This window comes from Streptopelia decaocto (genome assembly GCF_964273445.1).
Source record: "Streptopelia decaocto genome assembly, chromosome: Z".
Classification (NCBI taxonomy): domain Eukaryota; kingdom Metazoa; phylum Chordata; class Aves; order Columbiformes; family Columbidae; genus Streptopelia; species Streptopelia decaocto.
The window spans coordinates 5981852-6004514 of NC_138657.1; the positions used below are offsets into that span (position 1 = coordinate 5981852).

At 36.8% G+C, this 22663-nt stretch overlaps 1 protein-coding gene across 2 annotated transcripts in view; it reads left to right on the forward strand.

Annotated features, from left to right (window-relative positions):
* The window catches only part of EDIL3 (EGF like repeats and discoidin domains 3), a 252572-nt gene that overhangs the window by 117047 nt on the left and 112862 nt on the right, over window positions 1-22663 (forward strand). For both annotated transcript variants that reach the window (XM_082074857.1, XM_082074856.1), the window contains one exon: window positions 14368-14496. In XM_082074857.1, the coding sequence (XP_081930983.1) occupies window positions 14368-14496 (129 nt within the window). The remainder of the gene's footprint in view (window positions 1-14367; window positions 14497-22663) is intronic.

Sequence of the window (22663 nt, forward strand, 5' to 3'; positions counted from 1 at the left end):
ATGTAATCCAGCTATCTTGGGCCTATTTTCCTTCAAGCAGTCTTGTCCATGGGATTTCCCCCAGCAATTGCTTGAAAAGGCCAAAGTTAGCCCTACTGAAGTCCAGGGTTGCAATTCTACTTGCTATTTTGTTCCTGCCACACAAGATGCTGAACTCCACCATCTCGTGGTCACTGCAACCCAGGCAGGCCTCAACCTTTACTGCTTCGACCAGACCCTCCTTGTTAGTGAGGATGAGATCCAGCAGTGCACCTCTCCTAGTCGGCTCCTCCACCATCTGCATGAGGAAGTTATCATCAATGCACTGGAGGAACCTCCTGGACTGTGGCTGGCTGGCTGAATGGTCCTTCCAGCAAACATCAGGGAAGTTAAAATCCCCCACAACAACCAGGGCCTGTGACTGTGAGGCCACTCTCAGCTGCCCATAGAAGGCCTCATCAACTTCCTCAGCCTGATCTGGTGGCCTGTAACAGACGCCCACAACAGCGTCAGCCCTGCCAGCCTGCCCCTTGATCCTGACCCATACACTCTCAACTCGCTCGTCATCCGCTCCTGGGCAGAATTTAGTACATTGTAGTTGCTCTCTCACATAGAGAGCAACTCCACCACCACGCCTGGCCGGCCTGTCTTTCCTGAAAAGGGCATAGCCATCCATGACCACACTCCAGTCATGTGAACTGTCCCACCATGTTTCTGTAATTGCCACCAGATCATAATCTCCTGACCGAACATAGGATTCTAACTCCTCCTGCTTATTCCCCATGCTGCGCGCATTGGTGTGCAGGCATTTCAGGGAGCGAGCAGAGCACACCGATTTCTCCCTAGGGGCATAGGAGGCCACCTGGTCCTCATCAGTTTTAGAATGCTGCCCCACTGGGACAAGCCCAGCTACAACCCCATCCCCCTTCGAGCCTAGTTTAAAGCTTTCCAAATGAGCCCAGCTAATTCCTGCCCCAGCATCCTTTTGCCCCTGCGAGATAAACCTTTCCTGCGTGACACTGTCCGGACTGGAGTCTTATAAAACCAACCATTATCAAAAAATCCAAAGCCCTGCCTGTAGCACCAGTCTTGGAGCCAACCATTTAGAGACTGAATTTTCCTATTCCATCCCACATCATCACTTGAAGAAGGAGTGAAGAGAAGATCACCTGAGCCCCTGAGTCTTTCACCATCCTTCCCAAGACCTTGAAATCGTTCTTCATTCCCCTCAGACTATGGGAAGCACCTTCCTCCCCATCTGTCTGGAAGACCAGCAGCGGGTAGTAGTCTGTCGGGTGCACCAGTTTGGGGAGCTCTCTAGCGATATCCTTGATCCGGACTCCAGGTAGACTACAAACTTCCCTAGGATGAGGGTCAACTCTGCATATTGGGCCCTCTGTTCCTTTCAGAAGGGAATTTCCTATTACAATCACCCTTCTTTCTTTCTTATCAGAGACAGTCTTAAGTTGTGAAGTCAACTACCTCTTCCTATGTGATCTCGTAGGCAGGCTTGGCACCACCTCCTCACCTACCTCTTCTTCAAGATCCAGGGCCTCAAACCTATTACGGAGGGGCACCTGGGCAGGGAGGGGGGCTGCCCATGACGCCGAACCAGAATACGCTTCCAACCCTCGTCGTCTTTTAGGTCCCCTACCTCTGCACAACAGCGACAAGGGTGGGACTGTCTCAGGACTTCCGCCTGTGTCCGAGAGGGCAGGAGGTCCATCTCCTTTTGGGGGGTACCTCCCTGGGACCTTTCTGACTGGCATGTCAGGGTGTTACTCCACCAGTCGATATCCCCTTCGCACTCCCTGATGGTTCTCAGCGTCTCAAACTCCTCCTTAAGTTTCACAACACATCACGCTGTCCGTGTACGTTCCCCTCTGAGCTTCCTAATCTCGGCTGAACCTCGTGGTCGGCTGAACCCCGCTGGCTCTGGCTCTCACTGGGCTGGCTCCGATCAGCTGACTGAATCTTTAAGATCTTTAAGTCTGTCTTATCTTGAACAGGAAGTTTTGGCATTTACATTTTAATGAACAGTTGCAGGTTCCCTGCCATTAACACTGACAAAGACTGAACAGCCCCCTTCAAAATGTATCTTTGAAGGAACATTACAAGCAAAATCCAGATGTTGTTATCTCAAAGAGAACATAATTTGATTTACGAGCATAGAAATGTCAAGCAAAGGCTTGACTGAGTTCACTCAGACAGGGAAGTGGGTATTTCTGCATATATGCAGAAACAACTTGGACTGTTTCTTGCAGTAACAAATATCTGACACTTCTTTCATATCTACCAATTCTCATTGTTACCCTGATAGATTGACTTTCCATATGCTAATGACCATTTGCCAGAGCCAAGACTCCCTTTTTTTCTTTTGTCTTAGGAAATGCATAAATTATTTTTATTGTATATTCTGCTTAAGCCTTTACTGCTGCAATTAAAATGCATATCACTTTTTCCCTTTGTAAGTCTTTTATATAAACAGTATTTTACCTCAGAGCATGAATGTCCATTATTAGGCTTAAAGAAAGAATGATATGTAGTATTCAGCTATCTTCTGCTGTATTGTGTAATCTTATCTATACAATTGTAGTGTTTCAAAATTTTATTTTGGAAACAACTGTTTTCTTTTTCTTTTTTTTTCTACTTAGATAAAACTGTTGACTTCAGTAGTACTCCCTGTGAGTAATTACTATCTGACCTCAAAATTGTGGCAAAGATATTTACATAAGACCCAAAGTACTGTAAAGTAATAAACAACCAGATGAAAATTATCAGTATGACTGGAGATAAGTAAAAGTATGGAAATGTTCACAGTCCAGTCCAAAAGTGCATATTCATTACTTATTCAAGACACAACTTCCACTAGCTGCAATGAGAGTTGTGGTTGTATGACAACTGTTCTGAAAAAATAACTAGGCTGAAAATGTAACATGCTCCCATGAATGTCTAGTTGTCTATTACTAAAAAATGTTAAAATGAGTTGTACCATTATAAACTTTAGAAGTTATTTGAATTGTGTCAAATAAGCTGAGAAAAGACTAAACATTCATAAAGTTTTATTGAAATGGCTAGCCAAGATGAAGAAGCAATAGTCCAAGAACAAAAAGGTCTGGATATAGAGTTATATATTCAATTTGCCTGCAGTACCATATTTTAACATTTACTTGAAAGCATGAATTAACATTCTACAACATTATTGCAAGTCTTTGTTACAGCTATTCATGAATTTCATTAGTTTCAAGTTTTCTACAGTGTTTTGTCCTGTTAAAACTGTAGAACAGTATGTATTTATTAATATACACTAATTGAATAGGTGGCTATATTTCAATATCTGATTCTTAATCTTTCCATATCAACTGGGAATTTCTCAATTTTCTTTTTTTTTTTTTAATACAGTCTCCTAGATGAGAAACCATTCTAATAATTTTCTCTGCAAAACAATAATACTGGACAGTTTTTGAAACAAAATACAAGTCAATGATCCTGTCAGGTCAGTGTTCTGTTTTAGCTTCCCGTGAACAGGGGCAGTGACAGAAGGCATAAGGTAATGTATTTATCATCAAGTTTTGTTTCTATCTGAAAGTTTCATAGCAGACCACAGGTAATGTGTTGCAACTTCTTAAGAAATACCAAATAAAGACTTTCATTTAGATTGTTTAAGTCATGTAGCTAGGGACATCCTTGATGAAAGGACACATTATATTACTAAAGTTGTTTCATAACCTCTTGGTCTTATTCTTGTCATTTGGAGCCTAAATGCAGCATCCACATTTTTGAGCCATGTGAACTTCTCTGTGTCTGACTCCGTTACATCGACAGATGAGTAACATTATTAATTCCCTTTCAGGAACCATATCCAGCTAACAATTAGACTAGATCGGAAAGAGATTATTAACATGCACTCAGGTTGTCTCTCCTGAGGTGAGGGGAAGTTAATTATGTCTAGTTCATGCCCTCATCATTTGAAATCACTCATTAATATGGTCGTCGTGATGCCTGTGCACAGATCTGTGGATCTTGCAAACCAGAGGAAAGTTGGATGTGTCAGACAAGATAGACATGCCACAGCTGACAATGTACACCAGAAAAGAGTGTGTGGCTCCAGAGGAAGTCTGCCATGCCATTCCCTAAAAGAATATGTTTGTGTCCTTGGGAGTGCTGCAGTTATGCTCCAGCCCTTGCGGAAGGCTCTACTGAAAGCAAAATTTACCTGTGCAGAGAACTGGACTTGAACAACAACAGCTGCATTGTGTGTAATAACACAAAATGGAATTTTGAGTTAAAGCATTGCTTATCAGAAGAAAAACTAATCTCCAGTGTCGCTTTGCAGGAATTATTACTATTGCCCCCCAAAAAACAGGTCAGTATTTTCATCCATGTACAACTAACTGCATGTGAATCACCGTAATCAAGAGCAATTAATTTGTATCTGTGTTGTGCATGTAGTTGGTGCAAAAGAAGCAGACATCTGGTGATTTTACTGTGTATCTTAAAAACTGAAGGAATATAACAAGAGGAAGAAATTATTTTACACTGAGCCTAGTAAAACACTGTCCCAGGCTGGCCAGAGAGGTGGTGGATGAACCATCCCTGGAGACATTCCAGACCAGGCTGGACGGGGCTCTGAGCAACCTGAGCTGGTGAAGATGTCCCTGCTCATGGCAGGGGGGGCACTGGAGGAGCTTGCAATGTCTCTTCCAACCTATTGTATGATTCCAAACTATTTCAAACTATTGTATGATTCTATAACTGCAAACATGATTTGTGATTTTAATTTGGGATGGTTATGCAGTGTGTGGGTTTCTGAGTTGGCAAGAGATCAATATAAAGCAGGAATGGTGTCTGAGGAGAAAGAGAATGATGAACTTACCAAGGAGGGAGTAGAGTTGGAAAAGAGTGACAGAATCTGGAATTCAAAAGGATTTAGGGTAGTGTACAAGAAATCAGAAGTGTTTGATGACGGCTGAAAAAAAAAGGCAAAGTGGAAAGGATATATTTCCTCTGTCCTATATCCTAAGGGAAATGGCTGACTGGAGTGCAAGCCTTGTCTATTTCCCTTGGTTTCTGCTGTGGACAATTTTATGCCTTTTTGGACTATATATATTTTACATTTAGTAATTCTCTTTCATCACTTTTTAATAATATTTCATGTCCTAAAGATAACCACCCTGTGAGATTCTCTTCTGCTCCTTCCGTGTCATTAATGCGACACTAGTAATGAGACCTGACTCATACAAATATGAATAGCATAAGTTTAGACTGGTGCATTTTTTAGTTCCTACCGGAATGCTCAGCAGGAGGACTAACTGGATTTTAATCTATTTGCTGTTATAATTAGGTTCCAAATAATATTTCTAGTTTGTTCTTGTTTTGTTTTATTTTAATTTTCCCATTTTTAGTGGAACATAGGGAAAAAGGGTAAGAGTTACAATCACTGACAGTTTAAAGTGCAGTGAAACAGTGAAAACTGACATCTTCATATATGATGACAAGAATAACAATATAAAAATAGCACTGTTGCACAGAAATGCCAACTGACTGTGAGGTTCTGTGTTAGGTAATTATGCATAGTTTCCTTGTTACTGGACATATTTTACTCAAGCAACAGACCAATGCAGTAAATACAGAAATTGATTTGTTCAACTATGTAGAGAATGAATTTCGAGAGTTTATTTTAATGTAGAACCTGTAGACATCAGTGTTGTCAGAACTGCACTTCTGAATTGTCTGTTGATAATCTCAATCTATAATAAGTCTCCAAGTCTCTGATTATTATAACATACAAAATTCTTTGCAGTCCCTCAGCAGAATTTTTACAACATAGAAGATTTTCTGTCGTTGCAGAGGTTTTTCTGTTTGATGTAAACCAATATCAATGGAAAATATTTCTAACATCAACTGGAAAATTAATCTGGATTTAATAGTGATACAAAGTAAACCACAAAAAAATAGAGTATAGCAACCAAGGCCCCACATTTGGGCCAGCAAGAGTGTGAGAAGTCAGCAACTGAAACACTATAATCCAGGTAAAAATAGTGCTGTTGCTTCCTGAGTGTAAAGTTAGAGGAAATGAAGGAAAAGGCCCTGAACCCGGATTTTCTGTAAACAAAGCATGTATTCTTTGGGAAGATAAAATCCTCCTGTGAAAGGTCTTGAAGTGATGCAGCACAGGTCTTGCATTAACTTGCTGCAGTAGTTTTATGAGATGACTGGTGGGGGAAGAACATTGTGGGCTTTATATAGAAACACGAATGTAGCTGATGAAGGGTATAAGGAACTGAAAAACAGCACTGGAAATGGGAAAGAAAGTTCTCTAGCTTTGAAGCTGAGGCATATGAGGAGCAACGATGAGAAAGAAGTTGCGGAAAATGTCTTGTAAAGCATTGAACGCATTCTGCAACTTTTGGAGCACTTTCAGGTCTCAGCGTGTGTAGCATCACTATACTGCCTATTATACTGACCACAGCTTAAATTTGGGTATAATCTGTCATTCTCATTCAATGGACTATTTATTAATGAAAAGCACTGTATACCCATCAAGTTTAAATACCAGCTTATCAGAAAATATTCTGGTTACTCAGGTGGGAAGACGGCTGGACGATTAGTTTAAATTTATTCTCTGTAATAAAAATCCACAGAACAGGAGTAGAGGGAAATGTGCGGAAATGACGTAAAACATTTTGCACTGAAGGGATGAACCTTCGCTTTTGCTGCATCCAGATAGAGACACCTTGATCATTATAATCAGCACGCTCCATTTGCTGCATTAAAAACAAGATAAATATTTAATCACAGTGCAATTAAGTCTGAACCAGTGCCATTAGTTTATAATGAATGTATAGTTAGATAGAATCTAATCCAGTACTAAGTCACTCATGAGCCAGGCTGAACAGATTTTTTTTTTTTTTTAAAGCTGATATTTTGAGAATGTTCATGAGATGAAAGCATGTGTAACTGCGAATTATTTTTACCACTTTCATGCATTAACTGGAATAACATATAACAGTCAGTTAATATTATCAACATTCCACATAAACTGTGAATGGTGTTCTGCGAAGCCCATTCTTTCAGGTTAAAATAACCAGACAAATAACAAGCTGTAGGTATAATAAATAGCTGTTGATACAAAATTCATTTGTAACCTAAAGCAAAATAGAATTAATGGTGCCAAATTCTGAAAGGAAATCAAATGAAATATATTGATTTGTAGGAGCTATTGTGTTTTTTTCAGGTTTTGTTTTCTCTTTGTTTTACAAATATTAAAGTATGCTGGGCAAGAAAGAATTTGTTACACTTCAGACACCTTGAAGGATTAGGTAGTTCAAAATACATCAAGGTCAGCTTCCTTGGGTTTTAGTTTAACTGAGACACTATTTTCTTTGAGTTGTGTCATGATGCACCAATATCATGGGAGTTGGGCCCTAAAATTTTTAGATGTTTATGTAAATTGTGAACCCATAATGACTTTTAAGGTGAAAAAAAAATTATCTGTAAGAAAGAGCAAATACTGGAGTACAACATATTCATTTGTTACTGAAGATGCTTCATGCTTAAGTGGCAGAATGAGCGTGTTGACTAGAAGAACTCATTTTCATGATTACAGCTGCTTCTGGCAGCAGGTCAATAGCACATCTGCTGAGAACGCTCTTCAAATGTCCTCAGAACTGCGCACTGCTGAGCAGGCAGCTGGGATGTAGCTGTAATTTTAAGTAGTGATCAAACATGCTGTTCTTTGGACCCAGCTGCATCCAGAATGTTCTTGGGAAAATCAAATTTTCTTCTAAATACAGGTGAAATCTACAAAATACTTGACCAGAAGCTTAGTCTTAACCACAAAGATGGTGCAGAGGCTCAAACATGGGTATGAGACCTAATTCCTTGTCCTGCATTGTTGGAATGGTTATGTGTGTGCTTGACCATATAGGCTGATACATAAGTACGTATTTTGGTATGATTAATGATCCTCAGAGCTCGGCAAACGCAGGATAATTTCTGTTGAGTTGTTAAAATGGTCTCTGAAGTATCATGACGCCCACACAGACACGCAGCTGGGGGCATTCAAAACCAGCCTCTGTGTCAGGTAAGCCTTGCACAATCATATTAAATTAACAGGCAAAGGAGTAAATGTGAGGAAGATCAAGAGACCTTCAGAAGCCTTTGTTATATTCCTCCCTTTTTTATGCAATAAAGCAGTCTTCTGTTATAACCTATTGGGACACTCCTGCTGGATTTGAATGCTCATTCTAGTGTTTCTGTGGTAGATGGTCTCTTTTGAATAGGATTATGTTATATTTTGGACTTGTGTCTGCTGAACTTTGAATTCTATAAGCTCACATTTGAAGGGTCACACCTTTCAAAAAAGTTTTTAAAAGGATGATCAGGAAATAAAAAGGCCAATATACTTCTGAAAAAGAGGAGGTCTCTCCTTTGTGCATATATAAGTAATATAAACATAATTTCTAACTGCAAGGAGAAAACATATGTATTAGTTAAAAAAAAGGATGTGAAATATAAAAATTCAGAGACTAAGCTCATCTCAAATTTTCGTAAGATATCTAATGTAGATTTTTAATTAGTCTCACTGCAGGATTCTTCAGCTTTCTTCTCAGGTTGCAGGAACTGATGAACAGCAGGGATGGGGTTGAATTACCAGGACACTGAGCCTAATTCAGTGTGATAATCCTTAACTTCCTCACCATGGGAAGCCTGGGCTATTCTGCTAGCTCCAGCAGCAAGGAGATTAATTCTTTTCTTCCCAAAAAGATGAGAGAAGTCATACGTACCACTGGTTTATTTACACATATTCAATTCAAACTATAAGAACTCTTTCTAAGTGAGCTCAGTCACAGATTATTTTGAAGACTTTGCTGTGGCAGAAGATGCATCTAAATTGTTATATGTTATCGAAACACAGGCAAAGGGAAGACTTCAAATGACTGATGTTAAAACTTTGCAAGAAATCTCTGCTAAACATTTTGACCTACCAGAGGGGAGAAAAACAAAACAAAACAACCAAAACAACAAAAACAACAAACCCTATTTGACTGGCACTCATGTAGAACCAAGAGGAAGTTAAGAAAGGGTAGTGGTATGAAGGCAATGAAGTAGACAGTATTCTTCTTCTACAATGAACTGTAAAATCATTTGATACATTTTATTAGTTTGATGATAACTCCAATATTTGTTTTGATGAGATTCGGAGCTTCCTATATTATCAAAGTAAAATTATCTATTAATCTTACTTCAGTAATATTCCACAAAATAAATGAAGCAATTAGCCTTGTAGCTAACAGTATCTTCATCTTGATGTATATCAAGGTCAATATCTAATTTAGTATTTTTCATTAAAGTTGCATTATTTCTACATGAATAAAAGATGGATAGATAGATACCATCAAAAGTGTTAACATTTGTATTGCACTGCCTTTAATTTACTTTTTAAAAATCTGATTATCTGGCTTGTGTCACTCCATTAAAGTATATTTTTCTTTTTATTTTTTCTCTTTACATTTTTCATATTCCTTATCTAATGCTGTCCTAGTAAGAAATTATAGTTTACGATTTTTGATTGTCTTCTTGTTTTAGCACAGCAGCAAGCACACTTTTGAGTGTGGGGAATCAGACATTAGGAATATGTGACTAATGTACAGTTCTCGTTTAGCGACATCACCTGTAACTGCCTGGTATTTTTTAATGTCTTTCCCACTAAAGCAGTAGCAGATTTTATATTTGGCCAAAAAAAAAATACTTACACTGTTTGGTAGAAGAATGAGAGAAAGCTTATTTTACAGATGAGTGTCACCGAATTGAGGAGGGGTATGGGAGTCACAGAATAGGAGTTGATTGTTTGTTTTTTCTTCTTGTTATGACTGGTATTTAACTTTCTGATTTATTAGGTTTTACTAAGCTAACGGCTACACTGTTAGCCACGGTACTTCCAGGTTTGCCTGTGTCCTGTTTTAAGTTCAAGGTTTAGATTTATCAGAAAAATATCTGGCAGAGCATCTGCAGCCTTCTTGATAGTGCAGTGTCAATGTATTGTACAAAATGTGTCCATTGTGTCACTGGACAACTGCACAGCTGCCCTTTCATACAGGCTGTCCCTGATGAAGTTTGCACTGGCACTGCAAATGAGCTCATGCATGGCCCTTGCCGTCCTTGGTTGGGTGAAGAGTGGGAGGGCCGCTGTACTTCATCAGCAATGGACTAGAAACATTTTTTTTTCCCCTAAATTCTAATGCATCCTGGACACTTGGAGGGGACAGTAGTTACTGTCATACCTCACATATTCACATGCAAACCTGAGCAGATGAAAAGTATTGACAGAAGACAGAGTCAGTCTACCAGTGGAGTGACTCTACCACCCCCTTCTCAGAAGAGACACTGTATGGGCACCAGGTTCTCATCACCAGCCCTCATTCTCTTCAATGTCTTCCTGTTGCACCATGTGCCTTGCTCATGCAGATACAGTCTGTAGTAAAACTAAATAATTTATTTGAGAGCAATCAGAAATTTAGGTAATGACATTCACATACAGATGTGCTTCACAAATGTCAAAGCTTCTATGCTTTTTTGCTTATTTGTTTGCTTTTTTCTCAAAAATGAAAGACCACGCAAAAAGAAGTAGCTCGAAGTAAGACCAGGTATTTTAAAAAATACATTTCCTCCAGAGTGTCAGGATAAAAATGTAGAAAGGTATTTGAACACTTCTCTCTGTCACTTCAAAAGAATTTGAATATCATACAAGACAAAATGAAGTAACAGTTTTCCTAAATAGGCTAACTCACTCTTTGTATATATTAGCATTCTCAAAAATTGCATTCTTATCGGTGAAATGATGCTTTCCAGGCTTTACTTGCTGTAGACAAACTAAATTTTCCTTATATATGTAATTGCCACTTTAGTACTACATTATGCAAGATTTTATTTTTATGAAGTTTTAGTCGACTGTACCTGTCAAAGAAGAAATCATAACATGTTTCTGCCTTGACCACCTTTGCAACTCTACTGAGGATGCATTTGTTTGATTTGTCCATCTATAAACTCATAGATTGTAGTAAGAGCATCTAAAAATTTCAAATATACTATGCTTTAACTTTCAATTTTTATTTTTTTCAAAAATAGTGTGGGATTTCAATTGAAAAAATGGAATAATGTACTTTGGATTATACTTACTATGTTGGCTAATACAACTGAAACTGCACAAAGAAGAACTCAAAAGAGCAGCAAAGTGAATAGATCTATTACTTTGAGGGTACAATTAATCTTTTTGACATTATTTTATATGAACATAGATTAAAATGCCTGGAAAGCATACCATTGTATTCCACTGCTCATTAATATTGATCAAATGTTGTTGTTCTCTTTGTGTTAGAAACCACTTAAAGATTACCCACAAAAGTATTACAGTGCTATTGATTAAAAAACAAAAACAAACAAACAAACAAACAAAAAACAGACCATCAAAACAACCTCTGAAGTCCACTTTTTTTTGGAAAATTAGTTGATAAGTTTGGTTGTTGGGGTTTTTTTTGGGTGAAGAGGGATATTTTTTAATTTGTTGTTATAGATCTGATTAACCAACAATATTAATGAGATTGTCAGGGAATTCATTATCCACCATTCAATACAGTGTTATTTTTAAAGTCTATACAGCCCTATGGAAGTTAGCTGGGACCTCTCATCATCTGGCAGCAGTGCTTAAATCATACACACCACTTTTGATACTTAAATGGAATTATGGCAGAATTAGGGCTCAGAACCTTCAAGACACTCAAACCTCCGTAACTTACCTCAGGGATCCCATAAATTCAAGGGGAGAAAAAAAAGAGTATTATATGCTTGAAGATTTATGTGCTTTAGAAATCCTGGAGCTGTGTAAACTGGAGTATGGTCCTCTGGAGAATTAGGAAAAAAAAGTTAGGTTGATATAGGCTTTTTAAAGTTTCAATCATTCATTATTTTAGAATGCAGATGAGTCTAACCCATGTCCTCTTTAGAAACTTATTGTTCACTAGTGAAAATTAGATGATTGTTGTTTACTAGTTTCAGTGCATTTAATTAGGATGTTTCATTGCTCTCAATACAATTTTTGAACTACCAGTTTCTATTAACAACAATAAAAACAAACAAACAAACAAGAACGAACAAACACAAAACTAAAACAAAATTACACAACGCTCAGATTGCAAATACTGCTATTCTATGTCTATGACCAAACAACAACTCTTATCAGGCAAAAAGAAAAAAAAAAGTGTTCATACTGTTGGTGTGGGTTGTTTATTGGTTGGTTGTTATTCTTCAGTAGGAAGGCATTGTAGAAGACTGGCATTAGTTAGAAATGCTGGCATGCACCACTACATTTATTACCATGCACCTCAAGTGACCTTTTAAGTCTTTGTACTCCGGACTGATCTGAGAAAATGCAAAATCTAAAGAAAATCAATGAAAGTATGCTGAACATGTGCCTAACAAGCCGTATGGAGAAAGCAGCAAGCAAAATGAGAAAGTAATTGTTAAAAGATTTATTGTTCTTGGAAGATTAGAGATCCTTTTGCATAGAAATAATTAACATATCAGACTACCTGCAGGTACTCCTCAAACTGCACCACTATGATAGAGATTTGAAAAAAAAAATACACAGCTCATGTTCATTGGGAGACCAAAAGTGCAAGTTATTAAACATATTCCAAAAAATATTAAAGTGGAGATGTAACACAGGCTGTGATAGTTGAAAACCACAAGTCTTCCTAGAGCTGTTAAAGGAATGATATATGTTGTTTGGAATTAAGTATGTAGTGTATCATTACATTTAACGTGTAATGTGGGTGGGGAAAGGCAAAAAAAGCAACAACCAGTCTCCTTTTCATCTTACTTATTTTTGCCTTTTTTTTTTCTTTTTACTGCTAATTGCATTTAAAATAATCTGCTATATATTCATGTCTTTTATTTATTGGATTCAGTGAGACATATACCATGTTTAATGATGCACACAAGCATAACTTCTGGAGGATTTTGTCCTAGAATAGGCTGATGACATAAGTTGTAATAGGAATGTGTGCATGGATAGTTTCTCAAATCACTATTATATAACCACCTGGGCAATTACAACTGGGGAATGTGTTCTGACAACCCTGTCATTCTGTTAATTTTTATCTTTTGTAAATTTATATTTTCTTTGAGAGTGCAGTTTTCACTAGTGTGATGTTCTGAATGAATGCCGTTGCTTTGAACATCTGTCAAATATTGGGTTTGTAATTCAAAACATAAACTAACAGACAGACCCTCAGAAACTTACAGCTCTTCTAAATCTAAATGATTCAATTCCCAGTGCTGATTGTCAGTAAATTATTCTGTAGAAAGAAGTTATTTTCTCTTTTGTTTTCTGTTTTGTTTTTATGTAATTTTAATTGAGTCAATAATTATGACATTGCATTTCAGTAAGCAAAAGATCACTTATTTCTGAGTACATAGAAAAGGTTGAAAGTAACATACTTTATATTGAATTCACAAATCTTTTCACACACAAACCTGCATGTGAGGCTTTTCAATCAATGATTATCAGTTCTTTTAAGTGAGATTGTAAAAAAAAAAAAATTAGCAAAATGCTGAAGTTTTTTCTTGTGGTAGAAGGTATATTACAGGTAGTATTATTAATTTAATAAAATGTAAAAGACTTTTAACACATGCAATTAAATGAACAAACTTTATACTTCAGTTCAAAACACACTGTTATTTAAAGGTGTGTATAGTCATTGCAAACCTAACAAATTGGATCTCACAGCTGAAATTTTAGTCATCCTAGCTTGTGGTTAGTTAGCCAGAAGACCTTTGTGAAATCAGCTCAAAGAGGATATGCTAAAAAGGCATTTGAAGGAAAAAAAGAAATAGTTTGTGTAGTAGCTGCTAACTGCTGGCCAAGGTGGTCACATATTCAGAAGGTCATCCAAAGACATAGCAGAGATCTACTCAAACTACTAACATGACATATAGTGGTTATTCAGGGATATTGTACATGTCACTCTGTACATGACAAGTACATTTGATTAATACATATTTCCTCAGTGGTATAAAAGTTAGAATGCCTGTTATCTTTAATAGGAGGGCAAGATTTAGCTTCTCTGTCTCCTGTCTTCTCCTACATTAAAAAATAATGTTGTGATTAATGATTAGTGACATGCTTCATATTTTTTCTTATTCACAAAAATCTGTGCTGGCAAGTTATCTGAACTAAGCGAAAAGTTTATTTTAGTGGGTTAGTGAAATAAGAAGGTCTACCTGAGGGATTTTGTTTCTTTAATGAATGCATATAAATGACTGAAAATATTATGGTTGTTATTATGTATCTATATATACTTCTCTTTTTGTTCTACTCTCTCTTAGGACCCTGCCTTCCTAATCCATGTCATAATGGTGGGATATGTGAAATTAGTGAAGCGTACCGAGGCGACACATTCATAGGATATGTTTGTAAATGTCCAGAGGGATTTAATGGGATTCACTGCCAGCACAGTAAGTTCCACATGGTAACTTTTATTGTATTTATAGATAGAAGCTCTTTTATTGCTTGCAATGTTGAGGATTAATATCGGATCTGGTTTTCTGAATTACATCAGTCTGTGGCCTTTATATTATGAGCAAGTTAATACCACTGCATACTACTACTGCCTTCGGAAAATGACCTTACTTCCAACTTGCTGGACAAAAGAGTGTATAATTTGCTACTCACATTCTGGAGCATGGTAAGAAAAGGTAACTGCATTTAGCATGGATTTAATGGAAAAGCATATTTGAAATAGTGGGAATCTTGTCTTGGAATTGTTTGTGAGTTTGTTTTTGGTTAATGCTAAGCAAAAGTAGAAAGAACAACTGAAAAGCAATTTGTGAATAAATCTTCTAGATCTTTCTTTATATGCGCATTTATAAATTACAAAGATATGTATTGAATCACGATACTTAAATTCAAGATTAGAAGTTCCAGATTAAAATCAGATATACATTTAATCCTGTATCTGGACCACTTTCTAAACATTACCATTCATCTGAAGAGTTTTTCAGGTCAGATCGGAACAGCGGGTTGGTATACTAGTCTTAAGAGTGTCTAGTTAATGAACTGACAGGTAGTCACACAGAAAAAATAATCTTGAGATTTCAATAATATCTCATGCAGGGATTATATAGTAAAATATACACTTCACCAATGAAAATTTTTAAGAAGTAGATAGATGTTGTATTTTTTCTACTCATACTGAAAATCACAGGCCTGTTTTTCTCCAATTAATATTATCAGAATTTCTGTATGATAAAAAACAATTAGTAAGAGCTATGCATGTTTTTCTAAAATGTGACTGATCAGTTTACATTCTCACCTATAAACATAATCTGCATTATCTTGTTTTGGTTTGTTTTTTTCGTTTTTGTTTTTTTATTCATATGGAAAAAGCATTTAGAGCAAGTGCTTGCCTAAGGAGAAAATCCTGTGCCAAATTTGTTTTCTTTTGTGCAATAAAGCACAGCATGGTTCTTAAAATCTCATGTTATTGATGCATTTGGAAGCCAAGCATTACCCAGTTAGGAGGTTAAAAACTGAAACAAACCATCAAGAATCCAGTTCCATTGCACACAGAAGATCAGAGTGAATAAGCACTGAATCCAGTCTACCTTAATTAAGTGCTCCATTCAGATACTTGTCTATAATTTGAAGTGTCAGGAACCAATACAGTCCAGCTCAAATAACTACTTATGTTCATTATATCCCTTATATGCTCAATGGAAAGTGTCTTCAAAGCCCTGAATATAGATATTCAATTTCATTAAGTTTGGCCACACTCTCAGTTAATTATTAAGGTAACATATGCAGTCCCACAAATTTAATCTAGTTAAATTGTGTGTCTAACCCTTCCCCTGGGAATATGGGAGCATTGTATATTTTCCACTCCTTTGGGATCTGTTCCATCTAGCCCTGATTCTTGGAATGGCCATCTATTGGAGCTGACTGTCAGCAGCAATCCTACTGACTTTATTTTGGTTTAATCATCATATCATTAGAGTACTCAGTCAAGATGCGGGACTGAGTTCATCGTGTTACCATGATGGCAAAAGATAGCAATTGCCAGTCTTTAAACCATATAGCCAGAAGTTCAAGAGTCTCAAGATCAGAGCAGGCAAGATTATGTCTAGCTGTAACACAAGAGTTATATCAGCTTAAAAATTGTACCTGGGCTAAATTGCAGGTGTTCCCATCGTGGTTCCCAACCCTGTTCCTCACACTTGAATGCATTTTACATGAGTCTGCCACCTCATAAGTGAAGCGAAAGTCATTAAAGAGTGGAAAGATAAGCTGTACCTTGATTCCCATGGCTGTTGTACATGAGGGTAGAGGGTGACTACTTCTGTGTGCCATTGATGTCCAGTCCCATAGAGGAGCTGATGTGAAAACGTGTTCTAATTTCTTCGGGAACACTCCATCATGAGACCAGTCATGCAGTCAACATGTGATGCACAACTTTTCTCCTTCCATTAAATGTCAAAGAGGCGACCTTTGTTAAGAACACAACAAAGTGAGTAACACCACAAATTTTTATCAAGCAACATGCACGATGAACATGTGCCGTCTGGAAAGCAGCATCTCTTGTTACCTAACACATGAAAAAAACATACTGTAGTGCATTACGGAGTGATTCAACGTAGTTGTTTCCTGGGCCCCCAGTGTCCTTTTAAAAACATTCAGGTATGTAACAGTTAGCTAATGATCCTGATAATCAGCAAAATGCATTTGTACCAATTTCAGAATAAAGTAGAGCTCTCACATGGGTGATTTAGATTCACTGTGGGGAGACTAGAACTCAAGAAGGCATCTAAAGTGATCTGAGATAAGACAAGTTTATGTGAACAGTTACTCTTTTGGGGAGAATAAAATTCAGGCCTTTTCAGATAATCTGATTTAAGATGTGATAATAAATCATATACAATATATAGCTGTTCAGAGGGTCTCTAGGGATGTCAGCTATGAGAAACAGCAGACGAGATTTCTGCAATCAGGAAGAAGTATGGGACTTCCACTGGTGGACTTAATATAACTCTTTTATGTGATATCCCTTTAGCTCAATTCATAAAGTTCCTTTAATACAAATTCCTCTGCTTCATAAAGTTTAGCAATTCAATTCTGAACTTGCTGTAAATCAAGTAAGAAGTCTATCAAAGTAGTTCCATCATAAAAAGGTAAATTAAAATGACCTCATTGCAAGACACCTATCTTCATCTAAACTGCTAAGATTTCCAAAACTCACATTATATTTCTCTTCTACAAGGTTTTTATTTGGTCTTTTTTGTCTTTTTTTTTTTTTTTTCATGTCTAATATTCTGTCTCAAAATCAATCAAGCTAGATGATTGATTTCAGAGTCAAGATACATTCCAATGCTGGTATTTTGTCATTTTGCATCAACAAACATCCTGTCAATATTTCTGAGATTCCTTAACCTTTTCCCCATGTAAATAATTCATATGTGTTTATAAAAAAGATCATTAGCAATTTCACTGATATTATATTATAGATTTATTGCAAAACTGATATTAATTGGCAGTGGTTGTCTGAAAAGGTACTGATTCCCCAGTGGCAAAAAAAGGAAGCAAAGTTTCGATTTCAAGGCTCATAATCTAACCAATGTTTGGATAGGAAAGTCTACATCAGGTGTAAACCTGAGCAGCTTTTTGTGGTGATACCCAAGAACAAAATGTTCTTTAGATATTCTTCTGTTATTTAAGAGGAATTTACTCGTCTTCTTGGCATGAAGATTCTTCCCAAACCCTGTCCAGGTTGCAATCCGTCATGCTGTGAATGTGTGGTAATCTGGCTCTCAAATGTGCCATAGATAGCATCTAGTGACAAGGAGAGAGGAGTTGTTTGCAAAAGCTATCTTGAGGCAAGTCTTCCTACGGTCTTACTACACTGAGAAAGCAGCTCTTCCAGAGAGTAACTTAGAGCACTTTAATTTCTGAAACTAGCATACAATTAATGCTCAGGAAGATTGAGGTGTACTCTGTGGTGGTGATACTCATTCTTAAGAGCAGAAAATAATTTTTTTCCTTCAGGTTCACTTTGACTGAAATCCATGTAAATGCATGTCCTAGCCATTCACCAGAAAGAAGCATGTAATCACTGACTGCATTATAATTAACATTTCTTTAACCATGGATTTCAGGAAAGTCGATCTTCTAAGACCTTTCCAGCTTTCATTGAAAGAGACCTACTGCTATTTGTGAACAAGCAGCTGTTTGTCAACCTCATTAATCACTCTTCATATGCCAGGTGAAAATGATGGACAAGTAGTCACTGTTCAGATAACTAATGCCTTCATCTACACATAGAGGGAATTTTCTGTTACCTATTAAAACAGCCTAGAAATACAATTTGCACAACAAGTCAAAAACCATGGAAATACCCAGAAGACTGAAATGGACAGTTTTTCCACACACACACACACAAAAAAAAAAAAAAAAAAAAGAAAAGAAAAATAAAAAGAAAAAAATATACATATCATTGAAAGATATTGATAATATGAATTACTGTGATCTTCAGATAGAGATTGCCTGCTTAAAAAATAGGAAACAGAGACATTAGTAACACTATAATTCAAAGTGTGGGTTACTATCTACCGCTCAACTAACTGAAGTGACACAGAGATCCAACCAGAAAAAATCAAATTTGAAACAGTAAAGAGTTCACATTTAAAGGTTTGATTTGGATGTGGTTTTATGTTCTGAGGATCACTAGCTCTGTCAGCCATAACTAAATACTTTACACTCCAAGAAAAATAAAGATTATTAATCAAGCACCCTTAATAAAGTAAGCAAGTCCTTCCCAGTGTTTGTACAGAGTTCTGTGCTTTCTACTGTGCCATCATTGATGGTCTGTGGTATTTATATCTGCTGCGTTAACATGTTGAGAAAGTGTACAGATATGGGCCACATGGCAGAACATCAGCTCACATTTTGATAGGGCGTTGAGGTATCATCCCAACTACCCATAGGACACTGACTTTTAACTGTGGGCCTGCAACTGGAGATGCCGGTGGTCATGCATTTCTGGCCAGGTGACATGATGCATTGCTTTACCAGCAAATTGAAATCCCAGCAACTTTTCCAGCTACTAGGAGAAAAAATATGTGCAGGAGCTGTAAAACATCCAGTGGCATGGATTTTGTCTGCTAGGAAGATAAATCGTCTTACAACAAATACGCGATGAGATTGAACAACGGGGACAAGAGTTATTTGGCTATTGGAAGTAGTGGTTTGTTTTCCTTAAAATCCAGATAAATATCCTGGCTCAAGCAGTAGGTGACTGAGCTAAGACAGCCTGAAGCTCAGAGAGAAAAAGCATTAAATCTCAGGTAACAGACCAACACTGGGTACTTCTCAGAAAGGGTCAAGACACCCTCATCATGAAAAGAAGGGACATAACTTGAAGATTTTATTTCATTCTGTAATAGACAGAGATTGGCTTAAAATCCCAGATAGGAAGTATAATATCCACTCCAATTTTGTGCCAGTCTTGTTAGCATTTGCTTATACAGCACTGTTTATTCTTCTCTTTCATACACACTTCCAATAGCTTTTTTTTTTTTTTAATTCTTGAGTTCCTGACCTTAACGATTTCCTGATGCATTGAGTTTCATAGTCTAATTATACTGTATATTGAAAAAACTCCCTTTTCAATTTCAAACCTGCTATCTTTCAGCATCTTAAAATGTTTCTTTGTGTACTATAAGGCTAGAAGAAAAGCAGCTTTTGAGTACCTTCTGTATGCCATTTATTATTTTGCATACATTTGACATGCTCCTTCTTATTCTTCCTGTGCAAACAGTTGAAATTATTTCCTTTTCTGTTTCACATGAGAGTTTTTCCACGACCTTTAAATGGTTTCTCAGTAGTCTTCTCAAAACCTTTTTTGTTCTGTGGTATATTTTACTGTGGCAGTGACCTATACTGAGGACAAATTTCTGCCATTTATTTGGTAGAAGATCCTCACAGTACTTTACGTATTCTTTAAGCAGCATTTTATTGGAAGTTTCAAGTTTTCCTGTTTTAACCAGAACTGGGTGTTGAGATGAGATTTTTATTCAGCTGCCTTCTTAGATGCCTAAATTTCTTCCATAAGGCGTCATAATGGAAGGAATTAGATCTTCCCAATTGGTTTTGGGTTTTATGGGGATATTGAACAGAAGGGAGGATTTCTTATGACCTATACTCTGACTGAACTATACAATGAATGGTACTTTCAAGAAGATGTGTGTTTCCATGGTTTAAAAGTCACTTAGGTTGCCAATAGCCTTTATAAACATATTTTGTAGGAGGATCAATCTCTCTTCCCCTAATTACTGTCTTTCTTAAAGGTTAGTATTATTTTACTGTGGAAATTAATGTTCCAAAAATACATGAATTTCTGTTTGATTGTCAACTAAATTAAATTTGTTCATATTCTGTGTTAAAAAGATAACAAATGGAGGTAATCTGCACATACAAGTTCCTCTATTTGAAGTAATATAAATACTGAGTTTAAAATTATTTCTTTAAATTCAGTAATAGTTATCCCATTGTAATGTCAACTTCACACATTCTCTCTTTTATAACATAAATATTATAATATACCTTTTCAGTGGATTTCCTCAGAATAACTGTTTATATTCCTGAATACATTACACAAAAAACTAACAGAGTCTTTCAAATGCTGCATGAACACTTTACAAAAAGACCCCACGAAGATTCCCTTGTAGAAGTTTAATAACTAGACTGCTTTTTTGAAAGCAACGTGTATATGGTCTTACATGGCTTTGTAAAATGACAATGTGAAAGAATATATGGATTATGATGCTACAGTTATTTTGTAACAGATAAATATTGTAAGAAAATAACGAGTAGTTTCAGGACTTACAAGAGGTTCTTCACTAACAGGCAGGGAATTGGACACTGATTACTCTGCTCTCTTACACTCTTATTTTCATAGTTTTTTTTTTTTTCCTTAAGCTCTCATACCAGGGTTTAGAGTGTATATCTCTTACATGCAAGATCTCTTACTTAAACAGATAGGGTATTCCAGATGAAGGCATGATGACACACTCATCATTCAAACCTCAGCTTACATCAATATGAGGTTTTCTTGGATAAGAGCAGCAACAGGTTCAGTATTTCTTGACATGTTATGTTTATTCTTTATCACTTAATACTGCATTATTCCATGTAGTATCTACTATAAAAATATTTTCAATTTTCTTCAAGATCATGCAATCACCAAGCAGAAGCTCTTATCTAGGACCTCAATTTCATTTATTTTTTTGTGTTTTCCTTTTTCAGATTTGCTTTCATGCTTGCCAAAAAGTACATGTTCATTTCAATTCTGTTACATAAAGTGGTACAGGGTTGTTTTCTTCACTGGAAAAGGTCATTTTGTAATATCTAAATGCTATTATTTCCATCCCTTTTCAGAACTTGAGTTCAGAAAATAAGCATTTCATACTGTTTTCTTTCTGATTTTAATTTCCAAAATTCAATATTCTGATTTTGGCAGCTTTCCAGTAGTGTGATGATTGTCCATTTTCTCTTTGTTTAGTCTTAACCTTCTCCATAGGAATGTTCTCAGTGTTCTCTTTGCAAGGATTTGACACAGAAAGGCTCTGCATATTACAGCAGACTTTAAATGGAATAACGGTGATTGGAAACCTAAACTCACCTTGGTTTTTGGTGTGGACCTTTAAGTAGCTCTGCTGACCCTAACTGATTTGTTACTGTAAAATTTTACCTCCATATTTGTCATTTTAACAAGCAATACACTTTGTAAATGAGCCTGCTTTCCATCCCTTTATATGACTCCACCTTTCTTACAGGCAAAGGATGCTTGTTACTGAGAGCAATGTCCTTGGCTTTCTGCGAGGTCATAAACTCTTTTTCTTAAGGCTTTGAACATGAGTTTCTTTGACACAGCCTTGAGATTCTAAGTGACTTGTAACATTGAGCTGCTGCTAAACTGTCACTTAAACAACTGTTCTTCAAGAAAATGCATCAAGAAGAAAACCTTAAGACAGTGTATTAACCACATTATTACATCAGTACAGAATTACTGTTGTTGGCTATATTAATATTTGAAACTCTGACACAGTAGATTATATAGTTTGTATTAGAATAATAGAATCACAGAATGGCTTGGATTAGAAGGGACCTTCAAGGATCATCTAGCCCAACCCAACCACCATGTGCAAGGACATCTTTCGCTAGATCAGGTTGCTCAAAGCCCCATCCAGCACTTCCAATGATGGGGCATCCACAACTTCCCTGGGTCACCTGTTCCAGTGCCTCACCACCCTCATTGTAAAAAAGGTCATATGTCCTATCTAAATCTACACTCCTTCAGTTTAAAACCATTGCCTCTTGTCCTGTCACTACAGGCCTTTATCAAAAGTTTCTCTCCATCTTTCTTATAAGCCCCCTTTATAAATTGAAAGGCTACAATACAATCTTCCTGGAGGCTTCTCTTCTCAAGGCTGAACAGACCCAGCCCACTGAGACTTTCTCCAAAGGAGAGGTGATTCAACCCTCTGACCATTCTCATAGCCCTCCTGTGGAAGTAGATCCACTCTAACAGGTCCATGTCTTTCTTGTACTGGGGACCCCACAGCTGGATGCAGT